Raw genomic sequence first — 12,611 nt, 5'->3', positions numbered from 1 at the left:
CGTGTCTCTACTCTCACCTTCCTTCGTCTGGCAGATCTTCGGGACACGGCCTTGTTAACTCTGTAAGTAGTCTGCCGGTTGGAGAAGAAGAACTGAAGGTGGGGACTCTCAGCTGGCATCAGTACCGAGGGTAGAACCCGGGACCTAAGTCCAGCTATGAGTGTCTCATATTCGCTTCTCCTGCCTCTTTACAGAAAGTTTAAGTTTAATCCTAGACTGGGCATTGACAATCCTGTCCTCTCCCTGGCTGAAGACCAGGACCAATCTGGTAATCCCCTCACCCCTGGCAACTATTGCCTTTCCCTAGAGACACTACAGAGCCACATAGCCTCCTATCTCCTTGGTAACTGCCTCCCGCCTCCCTCTGATATCAGTAACTAGGCAGAGGTAGAGGGGGCAGCCTTCCCTTGGCTTCAGCAGCTGGCCCACACATCCATTCAGCTATACAGCCCACCCTCTCACTGGCTGGAAGCTGACCAGTGCTCTGAGAGGAAGCAGGGACATTTGATGCTGCTGTGCCTGGGCTGTGTCCCCCTCCTCCTTTTTGGCTACCTACCTCCTCCTCCAGATCCCTGGAACCTGCACCGGCCTCGCTTCTGTCTGTTGAGCAAGGAGGAGGAAAAGAGTTTTGGGTTCCATCTGCAGCAGCAGCTCGGCAAGGCTGATCATGTGGTGTGCAGGGTGGATCCAGGCTCCTCTGCCCAGCGCCAGGGTCTCCGGGAAGGAGATCGGATCCTAGCAGTGAACAATAATATTGTGGAACATGAGGACTATGCGGTGGTGAGGCTGGGCTGGGACTCCCTGTGGTACAAAAGGACGTTCAGGGAGGAAACGCAGCCTGATGCTTGTCTGGACACTGGATTGGCTTAGCCTCACCCTCTTCAGACCCCATCATTTGGAGACACCTAGGTAGAAGGATTGGGTGAAGGCATCTACAGACATGGTTTTTACAGTGAAAAGAAAAACCCAAAGCCACACACTCTAGGGGATCCTGGGATCTCAGAGGGCCAACCTTTCACTCCTGTGTGCCCTCTTATAGGTGGTGCGTTACATCCGGGCCAGCGGTCCCCGGGTATTGCTGACAGTCTTGGCACAGCATGTGCATGACGTGACTCGTGCCCAGCAAGGGAACGATGCTTTCCCCTGTCCGACCCTAGCCTCGGGGGTCAGGCCCCGGTTGTGCCATGTGGTAAAAGATGAAGGTGGCTTTGGCTTCAGTGTCACCCATGGTGAGCTTAGGGCCTGGTACGGGGGAGACAGGGTTGGGAAGCTCAGCTTCTGTTCTAGGCAGGCAGAAGGCTGTGACTTAACTTTTTCTGTCTTTAGGAGCTCGAGGTCCTTTCTGGTTGGTGCTCAGTGCAGCAGGAGCTGCTGAGAGGGCAGGGGTGCCCCCTGGGGCCAGGCTCCTAGAAGTGAATGGGATCTGTGTGGAGAAGTTCACTTACAACCAGCTCAATAGGAAGGTAGGGCTTCCTGCAGTGACTTCCTACATGAAGGTGCCCTCCTGACCTGAGGGTCAGTGCGTGTCACTCCCTCTTTCCTACAGAGGCTCGTCCTCATTCCGAGACCCTGGGAGGAGAGGCTGACCTGCCTTTCTGTCTCACACAGATGGCCCATGTTTACATTCTTGCTCTGTCCTCACAGCTTTGTCAGAGTGGAGATCGGGTGACTCTGCTGGTGGCAGGGCCAGAGGTAGAGGAACAGTGTCACCAACTGGGAATGCCTCTTGCTGCACCCCTGGCGGAAGGCTGGTCACTGCCCGCCAAGCCCCGGTGTTTAAACATAGAGAAAGGGCCTCAAGGCTTTGGGTTTCTGCTCCGGGAGGAGAAGGGCCCGGATGGTCGACTTGGTGAGTGCAGCTCTGGAGGTGGGTGGGAAACCGGACCTTAGGCTGGTCATACATGTTCAATTGTGTGCTTCTCAGTGTCCACGAGAGGTGCCCCACAGCCCCCAATGGCATCCTCCCGTGCACTTTGGGGTTAGCTCCTGGGAGAGCACGGGCGTGAGTCAGGGGAGAGCAGTGAAGATGTCCATGTCCCAGGGCAGTTCTTGTGGGAGGTGGATCCAGGACTGCCAGCTGACAAGGCCGGGATGAAGGCTGGAGATCGCCTGGTGGCTGTGGCTGGGGAGAGCGTGGACGGGCTGGGCCACGAGGAAACAGTGTCTAGGATCCGAGCACAGGGCTCTTGTGTCTCCCTCGTCGTCGTCGATCCTGAGGCTGACCGCTTCTTCAGCATGGTACGTGACTGGGTTGGGGAGAGGGTGGGAATGGAGAAGGGCTCAGGAGTCACAGGTTCTCTCCCCGCACCCCCCAGGTACGCCTGTCTCCCCTCCTCTTCTTGGAGAACACCGAGATTGCTGCTGCTCCTCTGGCAGAAACCAAGGATCTTCCAGTGGAAGACACAGTTGAGCCTTCTGGCTTTGCTGGCTCTCGCCAATGCTTCTTGTACCCTGGGCCTGGAGGTGGCTATGGATTCAGACTCCGCTGTGTGGCCAGTGGGCCTTGTCTTTTTGTCTCCCAGGTGATTGGATGCACCATGTGCCTTGGAATCTACCCATCATTCACAACCTCCCCCCTCCCCCGCTCCATCTTTCCTGCCTTGGAGCACCTGACCAACCCTTTTGTGTATCCCCCTACACTGCCAGGTGACCCCAGGAGGCTCAGCTGCACGGGCAGGGCTGCAGATGGGAGATGCGATTTTGGAGGTGAACGGATGTCCTGTGGGTGGAGACAGTGACCTGGATACGCTTCAGCAACTGGCTGAGGCAGAGCCACCCCTCCGCCTGAAGCTGGCACCTAGGAATTCGCAGGGCTCAGAAGCCTGGATTTCCTTGGAGTCTGGAGAGGTGAAGTCAAAGAGTCGCGTGGAATTATGAGAAGGGCAGAGAGGAGGGCTAACGGGTAGATCTGTGTGGGATGTGCAGGAACCGTTGGTCATCGGAGACTCTGTGGACAAAGTCCTATTCCTGAGCAGAGCATGTTGGGGCAGGAGACTGACTCCCCTTCTTCTCTCTGTGTAGGACTGGCCTCTGGCTTCAGAGTTGCTATAGGACATCCCTGCTTGGCATCGACTCGCCGATTCTCCTGCCCTTGCTCTGCACACGGAGGTGGAGGGAGCCAGGAACAGTCTAAGTTGGAAGTGGGACCTGAAGGATTCGGACACTACTGATCGCAGGACTGCCAGGGACCTTCCTCTTTCTCATGAGCCTACCCCCAGCAGAGGGGTGTAGACGGAGACCTCAGGCCGGCTAATAAGGGAGCCTGAGACTCCACAGGATGTTATGCAGAAGTTTTGGGGAGCTGTGCCCCAAAGATGAAGTTCTGTTCAAGAAGACGAGGCTGTGGAGCCACTTAGGACTGAAGCCATTGAGAACCTAGGTGACACGTGATGCTGTTGTCATGCGGCAGAAGGACTGGGCCATATGTTCCTTCTACTGATACCTAGGAATCTTGGGAGCTGGTTCTTGGCTATTGTAATGTCCTGTTGTAGCCTTTTCCAGTTGGCCGGTGAGTAGGTAAAGCTGCTGTCTTCTAAGTCTGACAACCCGAGTTCACTCACTAGAACCATACAGTAGGAGGAGAGAACCAGCTCCTGGAGGTTGTCCTCTGACATCTATATGAGCACTTTAATACACGTATGCTACTGTTCAAATAAATAAATAAATAAATAAATAAATAAATAAATAAATAAATGTATATGCGCGCGCGTGCGCGCACACACACACACACACACACACACACACACACACACATCTCTGGATATCTGGATTTGTGTTTTATTGGTCAGGATAATCCAAGATAGTTTTGTTTTGGTTTGTTTCGGTTTTTCAAGACAGGGTTTCTCCGTATAGCCCTGGCTGTCCTGAAACTTGCTTTGTAGACCAGGCTGGCCTCAAACTCAGAGATCCCCCTGCCTCCCAAGTGTGGGGATTAAAGGCATGCACCACCATGCCCACTTAAGCCAAGGCACTTTAAAGGGACTGAAGGTGCTCCAGGCTCAAGGGAATGGGATCTAGTTTCTGTAGGAAAGGGTTTAGAACATTGTCTATTTCTTATCACTCAGGGGTTAGGACAATGGGACAATGGGTTAACCTAGAACATAGATGTCCTCACTGCCAGAGGCCACAATCTACAGTTCTATTGACTTCTACATCAAGTTGCTTTATTGATAGGCCTTAGAGATTCGAGGCCAGTGGCCTCAAAGATCCAGGGGGTTGAGACCAAATCGCCGTAGCTGCTCCTTGTGTCTGGTGTGGAGCCTCAGCGTAGCTGCATCCCACTGAGGCTTGACAGCTCTCAGCTTGGCCAAGAGACAGTTCAGGTTGTCCTGTGAACAGCAAGCTTTCAGCTCTCAGGGAGGGAGGGAAGGAGCGCATCGCCTCAGGTTGCCTGGCTTGATTAGTAAGAGTGCTTCACTTCCTTCCCTCCCTCCCTCCCTCCTCCCTCCCTCCTCCCTCCCTCCCTTCCTTCCTTCCTTCCTTCCTTCCTTCCTTCCTTCCTTCCGTCCTTCCTTCCTTCCTTCCTTCCTTCCTTTTTGTAAGATAACTTTGCTTTGTAGTCCAGGCTAGCTTCGAACTCAGAAACCTCCTGCCTCAGCTTCCCAAGTGTTAGATTTCAAACGTGAACCATCATGCCTGGCTGCTGCCTGGCCCCCACTCCCCAACACTGAGGCCTCACACATGCTAGGCAAGTATCCTGTCCCAGGGCCGTGTATCCAGAGCTCTTTTAATTTTTATTTTGAGATACAGTCTCTTACTACACTGCCTATGCTCGCCTTGAACTTTGTACCTTGGTTGGCCTTGAACCTATGATTTGTCTGCCTCATTCTCCTGAATAGCAGGATTACAAGACTCCTTTTCTTCCCTGCTCCTTCTCCCCACTCCTCTTCCTATCCCCGGTCCTACTTCTGTGCCTGGAATTGAACTCATGGCCTTGCATACTAGGCTAGAGCCTAGAGCACTACCATCGACCTATATTTCTATTTTGGTGTATAGTCCTGACACCATATAATGACGTAATCCCCTGATTATTTTGAGTCTCGATCTCACAGTGTAGCAGGTGCATAGTACATTATAGTGCCTCTTGGCCTTTGTAGCTCAAAATCTCCCTGTGTTAGCTGCCCAGGTTCTGGGATTACAAGTCACTGGCTCTGTCAACGGTTATACCTTCTCTTTACACTTAGGACAGAGCACGGCCCCCTTAGGTCATGGGTTATCACATCAATTGGGGGCAAAGGGATAGAGGGTTATGAGAATTAGGAGACGGCTGACAGGTAGTGGTGCTTACATGCAAGATCTCCTCATATTTGGCCTCCATGTGAGCCACGTGGGCGCGAAGCTCAGCCAGGGTTCCATCTTGCTCTCGGAGGGCTCGCTCAGCCTCTTCCCTTGCGGTCTTGGCCTCCTTTTGGCATGTTTCTAGGCAGCGGGGCAGGGAGAAAGAGAAGACAGGACAGTGACACTGTATACCAAGAACAGCAACCGAAGGCGCCTACGAGGCAGCTTCACAGAGGCCACTAGAGACTCCCAGGGTCACTGCTTTCCTGAGGTCTCTATAGACTCCCTGAGGGGTGGCAGGGTACATGGAGGGCTTGAGACAGCAGATGGGCCAAAGTCTGCTGCTTTTTACTTAGTGTGGGACAAGGCTCTCTGAATCACCCTGTCTTAAATGTTTGACCCAGGCTGGCCTTAAAATCTCCATGTAGCCAAGGAAAACCTTGAGATCCATATTGTTTTGCTTCTCCCTCTCAGGGTTGGTGTTACAGACTTGTACCACCTAGCATGGTTCAGTGTTTAGTTTATCTTTATAGATGTATTTATTTTAATTTTATATCTGTTTTAAAACATCTTCCTCTCTGTCTCTCTGTCTGTCTCTGTCTCTGTGTGTGTGTGTGTGTGTGTGTGTGTGCGCGCGCGCGCATTTGCCTGTGCAGTCCAGACCATAAGAGGGTATTAGACCAGATCCCCTGAAACTGGAATTATAATGTTTTCCAGTCACCATGTGGGTGCTGGGATCAAAGCTAGGCCCTCAGGAAGAGCAGCAACGTTCTTAACCATTGAACCCTTTCTCCAGCTCCTTTATCTTTAGAGGGAAAATAACATATGCTCCTTGTGTTTGCTGTGACCTTAAATGTGAAAATGGATGACAAAGCACTGTATACAAAAGGTGCTCAATAAATGTTGACTTAATTCAAAAGAGGGTCAAAGTTAGAGATGGTGTCCCTGGCCTTTATAAAGCAGCTCATGAATATTTATATCCAAACCAAAGATATTTTAGGATAAGAAAACTTTGAAATAGGAATCTGATGACTCATGCCTAAAACCTACAACTCAGGAGACTGAGGCTGGAGGATCACAGAGTTCAAGGCCACTTTGGGCTTTTGAGGAATAAGAGAGGACTCAGGAGGGGCCTGGAGCAATGGCTCAGCGGTTCAGAGCACTGGCGGCTGCTGCTCTTGCCGAGGACCTGGGTTTGGTTTACACCACCCACATGGTGGCCCAGAACCATTGGTAGCTCCATGGGATCTGATGCCATCTTCTGACCTCTGTTTTCTTCTCTGATTGATTTAATTTGTTGATTTAACAAGTAGACATTTAAGGCTTTCTACCAGATGTTTGGCTTTGAGGATACTGAAGTAAATCAAGTCTAACATTTTCTGTAGTTTGGCTGTAAAAGTTGGCTAAACTAAAAAGGAAAATATTTTGCTTAGGACAGACAAGGCAGTGAAGGGGTTAACTGCTGGACTTGGGGAGATTAAGCAAAGGGAGAAATGTGGTGACACTTACCTTCTCTTTAACTCTGTCTTAGAGGCTTTTATAAAACTTTCCTTTTCTTTAATAGATTTATTTATTTTGTTATTTTGTGTGTATGAGTGCTTCACTTGCATGTATGTGCATCATGTGGGTGTCTGTGGAGGTCAGAAGAGGACTTTAGATTCCCTCAGGCTACAGTTATGGGATGGTTGTGAACCACCAAGTGGGTGCTGGGAATTGGTTTCTGGTTCTTTGTAAGAACAAGTGCTGTTAAGTTAACTGCTGAGCCAACTATCGGAGAGGCCAACTCCAGCCCTAACAGAGAGGTTTGTGGCACTGAACTCTGTTCAGAGGAGAGCTAGGGTGACGGTGACTCGGGTTAAAATTCAGCCAACAGACTGTAGACGTCTAGAGGAGAGCCTTCGAGGTCCACTAGTCCATGCTGGGCCTTGTTACTGAGCCTGGGAAAGAAGGGGCGAGGATGGGGGCCTACCTAGCCGCTCCCTTAGACCTCTCACTTCCTCCTCCAGCCGCTTGCTTCGGGTCCCCAGCTCCTTTTGCAGGGCTTGACGCTGGCGGCTCATCTCTGAGGTAGGAGCCATAGGCAGCAGGAACCAAGGTAGGGATGGAGGCATGAAGAAAGGAAATAAAGTTACATGTCTCAGTGGAGTCTCAGCGGAGGAACAAACCAAGAAACTTGGGAGACCTTGAAAATTTGGGGGATAAGAAACAAGACCCTTTCCCCCATATTTAGGGGGGATTCTGGCCATTCCTCCTACTTACTCCCAAAGATGAAGAAGATAAAGGCTTCGACTATATTTTGTATCACGAAAACACCAAGCATGGCGCATTAGACACTCTAGAATGTGGGAATCCACCTTCTACCAGGGATCTATCTTTGATTCTCAGGACACTGCCTACGCACGGAAGTATAGCAGTTGGAATTCCTCTTCATTTCCTGTCCTTGGATTCCCTGACCCTCTTGCTTGACCTCCGCCAGGCCCATTTCCTGCCTACCTGATCAAACATACCTGCATATACAGCCCGCCCTTCACTTTGGGTTCTTTCCAGTTCAGCTTCCAGCCCTTGTAACCTCTGCTTCAGCCTGTCTTCGGAAGCCTTGGCTCGGCAAGCCTCTTCCCTCTGTAGAGCTGTGAATAACCTCAGAGCCATGCTCAGGTCTGACTGAGGATGCCATGGACTCAGTCACCACAGCCTTGAACTATGCGTCTCTCTGGGAACTTGGCAGGTGTCAACCTCTTATTCTGTGTCTCTCCCCCCATCCCCCTTTGAAACCCATAAAGTTTCAATTCCTACAGAGTCAATAGTCACTCCCTGTTCTGGTTACTAAAAAACAATGGCTTGCTTCCCTGATCTGCAGGTTAGCTTCATGGTAGACTACTTAGCTCTCACGAATGGGGTTGTGATTACATTCCCAGAGTCAGGGGAGAAAACAGCTTCTTCATCATCTTTACTGCCTACCCTTTCCGCACGATCTTTGCCAACAGAGAATGGCTGGTTTGGTTTAGCACCCCCTGGACATAGTTCAAACTTCCAGTTCTCCAAGAACCCAGAAATGCCCCATGTGCCATGGGCTGCGTGAATAGTTCTGTGTCAACTTGACACAAGCTAGAGTCATCAGAGAGGAGGGAGGAGAATGCTTCTCTAAGATCTGGCTGTAGACAAGCCTATGGGGTATTGTCTTAATGAGTGATTGATGGGGAGGGTCCAGCCCACTATGGGTGGTGCTGCCCCTTGGCTGGTGGTCCCGGGTTCTATAAGAAAGCAGGCTGAGCAAACCACGGGGAGCAAGCCAGTGAGCAGCATCCCTCCATGGCCTCTGCATCAGCTCCTGTCTCCAGGTTCCTGCCCTGTTTGGGTTCCTGGCCTGACTTCCTTCAATAATAAACAGTGCTTTGGAAGCACAAGCCAGATAAACCATCTCCTTCCCAAGTTGCTTTGGTCGTGATGTTTCCTCACAGCAGTGATAACCCTGATTAGGACATCATCGCTGCTGTCTCCTGAGGCTCCACTCTTCTTACCTAAGTGGTCCTGAAGCAGCTCCTTCTCTAGCAGCACCAGCCTGTGCTTGGCCTCAGCCTCCACACCTGTCATGGCAAGACCACAAAGTCTTAGGCTATCTTGATCTCGATCCTACTCCGTCTTCCATGCTTCTTGCAGGATGGAGGAAAAATCACTGAGTGAGGGATACTCAATGGCAAAAATCGGACAAATTCACTGCTTCACTGCCTTGTACTTGGTGGGTGCTCAAAAGAAAACTATGACAAAGGCAAAGAGTTAGATGGGGCTCCAGGGGGATTGAGGTATTCTCCGGTTCCCCAGCCTGGTGGAACCTGGACTCAAGGCTCTGAACAGGAGGGCAAGAAAGCTTCACTTGAGCTGGAGAGATGACTCAGTGGCCAGAGCACTGACTGCTCTTCCAGAGGTCCTGAGTTCAATCCCCAGCATCCACATGGTGGCTCACAACCATCTGAAATGAGATCTGATGCCCTCTTCTGGTGTGTCTGAAGACAGCTACAGTGTGCTCATATACATAAAATAAATAAATATTTTTTTTTTAAAAGAAGGCTTCACTTTAGCCAACTGTGGTGGCAATGCCTAGTGCCAGGCATTGGGAGCACCAGACAATCCCAGCACTAGGAAGACTAGGAGGATATGTTTGAGGCTTGCCTGGGTTCCATCGTGACCCTGTATCAAAAGAACAAAAGACAAAACCAAAAGAAACCCACTCCATCTTGTTGCCCGGTGGGCTGGATTCCCTCTGAGGACCTTTGTGGGGACTGTGGACAAGGACACACGGGGACACTGCCCTTTACCCACTGTGACTCACCAGGACTTGAATTCTTTTTCTTCTTCCGTGTGGCAGCTTTTCTCCCCTTTCCTTTGGTTTTAGGTGGCATCCTGCTGTCCTGGCGAAGGGAAGACCTTCTATGTGGGTCAGCAGACAGACATGCTTTCCTGACTCTTAGACCAAGCTGGGCTCTGGAGCTTCAGAATTCTAGTCTTCCAGTGTATCTTACACTTTCTAGAAGCTTTGCTTCTTGGTCTCCTGGGACCCTTGGGGAGGGATGGGGTCAGTGAGGGAGAATAATTCTATGTGCAGCAGTTAGCCTCGAGAAACTTCTGGACCTGGTCCCTTCTCTCTCCCCAAAGTGTGCCTTCTCCCCCCTCCTACCTATCTGCAAGACTCTCTCTTGCTTGTGTGGTGTCTCCCTGGGGAATGCCATGGGGACAGTAAAGAGAGATCCAAGCAGATTGAGCCTAGGGAGGAGCCTGGGTCCTGGGAGCCAATCCAGGGTGTAAAACTTCCTCAAGAGGCAGGACCAAGAACTGGGATGTTGGGTTTCTGGAGACTGCAGGTTGTTCAGGCAACTGGGAAACAGGCAGGTGGTGAGCTAAACCAAAGGGAAGCTTCTCTTCTCACTTCCATGTCCCAGCCCTAAAGAAAGGCTTTGGAGTTGAATGGCTATTTTTCATGTCTACACTGCCTGCGCTCTATAGACTCTCTAGGCTAGGAATCTAGAAATTTAGTCTGGGAGAACAGTGTTTTACAGACATAGCAGAAAGGCAGGGACAGTAGCTATGATGGCTACTTTATATCTGGGGTTCTCGAGAATACAGTGATGTTATTTACTTTGAAAACGAAGGTTCATGCTTCAAAAGGCTACTGTGATATGTGAGGGAAACACTTTCTGGTACAGGTGTTGAAAGTTTTCCACTTACCAGGAGATGTGGAGTCATGGACTTCAGGATGTTGACCCACCCAGAGAGAGGAGCACAAATTAGGCAGAGTCCATGAGTTCAGCTACTTAATTTTGCTCAGCTTGAACTTCTTGGTGTATACGTTTTGTAGCTCCTGACTTCGGTGGTGTGTTTGCAGGACCTTTTTTCTCTCCCAGTCAATCTTCCTCCTCCCCCTATTTCTTTATGAGGTTTAATCTGCAGTCAGGTGTTTAGCAGCCCCCAGGCACCCCGCAGCATAAAGTTGGTTAGGGCTCCCTCTAGTGGACCTGCTTGATCTCCTGCATCCCCTATTTGCAGTTTAGTAATTTCTAGGGCGATATTGGGGGAGATCGCCTTTAGTGGGTGATTTTTAGTATCTTATATATAATTAAAATTTGATTGTGGACAGAGAGGATAACAGGTAGCTTACTACTGCCCTCCCTCCAGCTGGGAGCGCTCCATCTGGAACTGTGCCGTCGCTGGGCGCCATAATGTCAGCATACATAGAATTTAAACAAGCCTTCCTCCCTGTGGATTATGGACCCTACAGATCCTTTTTAGGCACGTCTGTCTATTCTAGTCCCTGAAATTTTTGGTCAATTTCATATTATCAGAAGCAAATCTGCAGGAACAGACACAAGATGTGGGACTATACAATCTCACCTGTACAGAGCAGAAGGTCAATGCCTGCTTATTTTAACCCCGTGGCACTTTAGATATTGTAGAAGAGGTTTTTTTTTTATTTTTATTTTTAGTTATGTTATATATATGTGTGTGGGTTTGTGAACAAAGTGCCAGAAAAAGAAAAAGGGTTACAAGGAGAGCACTGAGGCCCCTTGGAGTTACAGGTTGCTGTGAGCTACCCGTCAGTGTGGTGCTGGGAACCAAACTCAAGTCCTCTGAACAAGCAGTACTCACTTTTAACTGCTGAGCCATGTCTCCAGCCCGCACTCTGGACATTTTTTTTTTTTTTTTTGTTCTTTTTTTTTTCGAGCTGGGGACCAACCCAGGGCCTTGCGCTTCCTAGGCAAGCGCTCTACCACTGAGCTAAATCCCAACCCCCACTCTGACATTTTATAGAGCAAAGAGTCCTACTTGTCTTTGTGATGCTTGCAGCCCCTGTAACGTAGAGCTAGTGACCCCGTGCACACTTCCCGGGTGCGGAGAAATCTCATTTTTCACCACGTTTTCATTTATTCTCCCTTCAGAATCTCCCTTCCCTTCCCTAGAATACTGCGGGAGTTCCTTTCCTTCCCAGAGACTTCTTTCTCTGAATCGCTGTCACTCATGTTGGGGCTTGGAAGGACACATTGAGGATGACAGAACGCAAGCTGTACCTCATGTTTTAGGAGACCGTGTATTTTACGAATGTGTTCCGTCAACTGACTCTCAGGTGCAGGATCAGGATGTGGTTTGAGGTCAAGGTGAAGTGGAGTTAAAAAAAAAAAAAGAAAAAAAAAGGGTGCCGCGTGTCACGTGATGAACTAGTCCTAACGGAACACAGAACAGGGTTGGTGTGTTCGGCTGAAATTCAGTCCCATCTTTGGAAAATAAACCAAATAAAAACCAAAAAAGGCCAGCCCTCCCTTCTCTTTTCATTGACTTCAGTTTAGAAGTGATGATAAGATCATTTCAGCTTTCTCTGTTAAATTTTTCGGCGGGGGGCGGTGTATGCACTGGAGAGATGGGTCAGTAGTTAAGGGCACTTGCTGCTCTTCCAGAAGACCCATTCAAGTGCATACACACATTTAGATTGTAGAAATTAAATCCTAAAATCTGTATTACATTTAGTGTGTGTGCACGCATGTGAGCATAGGCACGATTATAGAGCACATCACAGGTCAGAGGACAGACAACTTATGGGAATTGGTTCTCTCCTTCTTCTATGTGGATCTTGGGGATTGAACCCAGGTCGTCGAGTTTGGCAGCATGCACCTTTACCCACTAAGCCGTCTTGCTGGCTCCCTGTCTTCCTTTGAATAAGATCTATCCAGGAGGGCTTCTGTTTGCTTGTCTTTTGAGAAAGGGTCTTACTGTGTAACTCTGACTGACCTGGAACTCATAGAGTGGGGTCTCTAACTACTTCTGTTTCTTCAGGGCTGGAATTAAAGGTG

The 12,611-nt window shown here is 49.8% G+C and overlaps 2 protein-coding genes across 2 annotated transcripts in view; one reads left to right on the top strand and one right to left on the bottom strand.

Annotated features, from left to right (window-relative positions):
- Positions 1-3,694, top strand: part of Pdzd3 (PDZ domain containing 3) — a 4,715-nt gene extending 1,021 nt beyond the window's left edge. Inside the window, exons 2-11 of the mRNA XM_032911457.1 lie at positions 1-62; positions 195-268; positions 569-780; positions 1,040-1,229; positions 1,327-1,463; positions 1,645-1,849; positions 2,042-2,238; positions 2,316-2,522; positions 2,647-2,847; positions 3,022-3,694. The exon at positions 1-62 is cut by the window's left edge and continues 35 nt beyond it. Coding sequence (XP_032767348.1) covers positions 1-62; positions 195-268; positions 569-780; positions 1,040-1,229; positions 1,327-1,463; positions 1,645-1,849; positions 2,042-2,238; positions 2,316-2,522; positions 2,647-2,847; positions 3,022-3,051 — 1,515 coding nt within the window. The 3' untranslated portion in view covers positions 3,052-3,694. The remainder of the gene's footprint in view (positions 63-194; positions 269-568; positions 781-1,039; positions 1,230-1,326; positions 1,464-1,644; positions 1,850-2,041; positions 2,239-2,315; positions 2,523-2,646; positions 2,848-3,021) is intronic.
- A 63-nt stretch (positions 3,695-3,757) lies between these two features.
- Positions 3,758-10,152, bottom strand: Ccdc153 (coiled-coil domain containing 153). The gene is made up of 6 exons (XM_032911253.1): positions 9,605-10,152; positions 8,796-8,861; positions 7,785-7,904; positions 7,247-7,339; positions 5,288-5,418; positions 3,758-4,328 (listed from the first exon to the last, which is right to left on the bottom strand). The coding sequence occupies exons 1-6, from the start codon at positions 9,672-9,674 to the stop codon at positions 4,200-4,202; spliced, it is 609 nt and encodes a 202-aa protein (XP_032767144.1). The 5' UTR covers positions 9,675-10,152; the 3' UTR covers positions 3,758-4,199.
- Between the last annotated feature and the right edge of the window lie 2,459 nt (positions 10,153-12,611).

This window comes from Rattus rattus, chromosome 8, assembly GCF_011064425.1.
Source record: "Rattus rattus isolate New Zealand chromosome 8, Rrattus_CSIRO_v1, whole genome shotgun sequence".
NCBI lineage: Eukaryota > Metazoa > Chordata > Mammalia > Rodentia > Muridae > Rattus > Rattus rattus.
This window is presented reverse-complemented; position numbering and strand designations above follow the sequence as displayed.

Excerpts from the sequence above, each read along its gene's own strand:
- Ccdc153 (XM_032911253.1), bottom strand. The coding sequence starts at position 9,674 with ATGCCACCTAAAACCAAAGGAAAGGGGAGAAAAGCTGCCACACGGAAG. Across the intron at positions 8,862-9,604 it reads GAAAAAGAATTCAAGTCCTG|GTGTGGAGGCTGAGGCCAAG; the intron begins GTGAGTCACAGT and ends TTGCCATGACAG. Across the intron at positions 4,329-5,287 it reads AATATGAGGAGATCTTGCAT|GACAACCTGAACTGTCTCTT; the intron begins GTAAGCACCACT and ends TGCTGTTCACAG.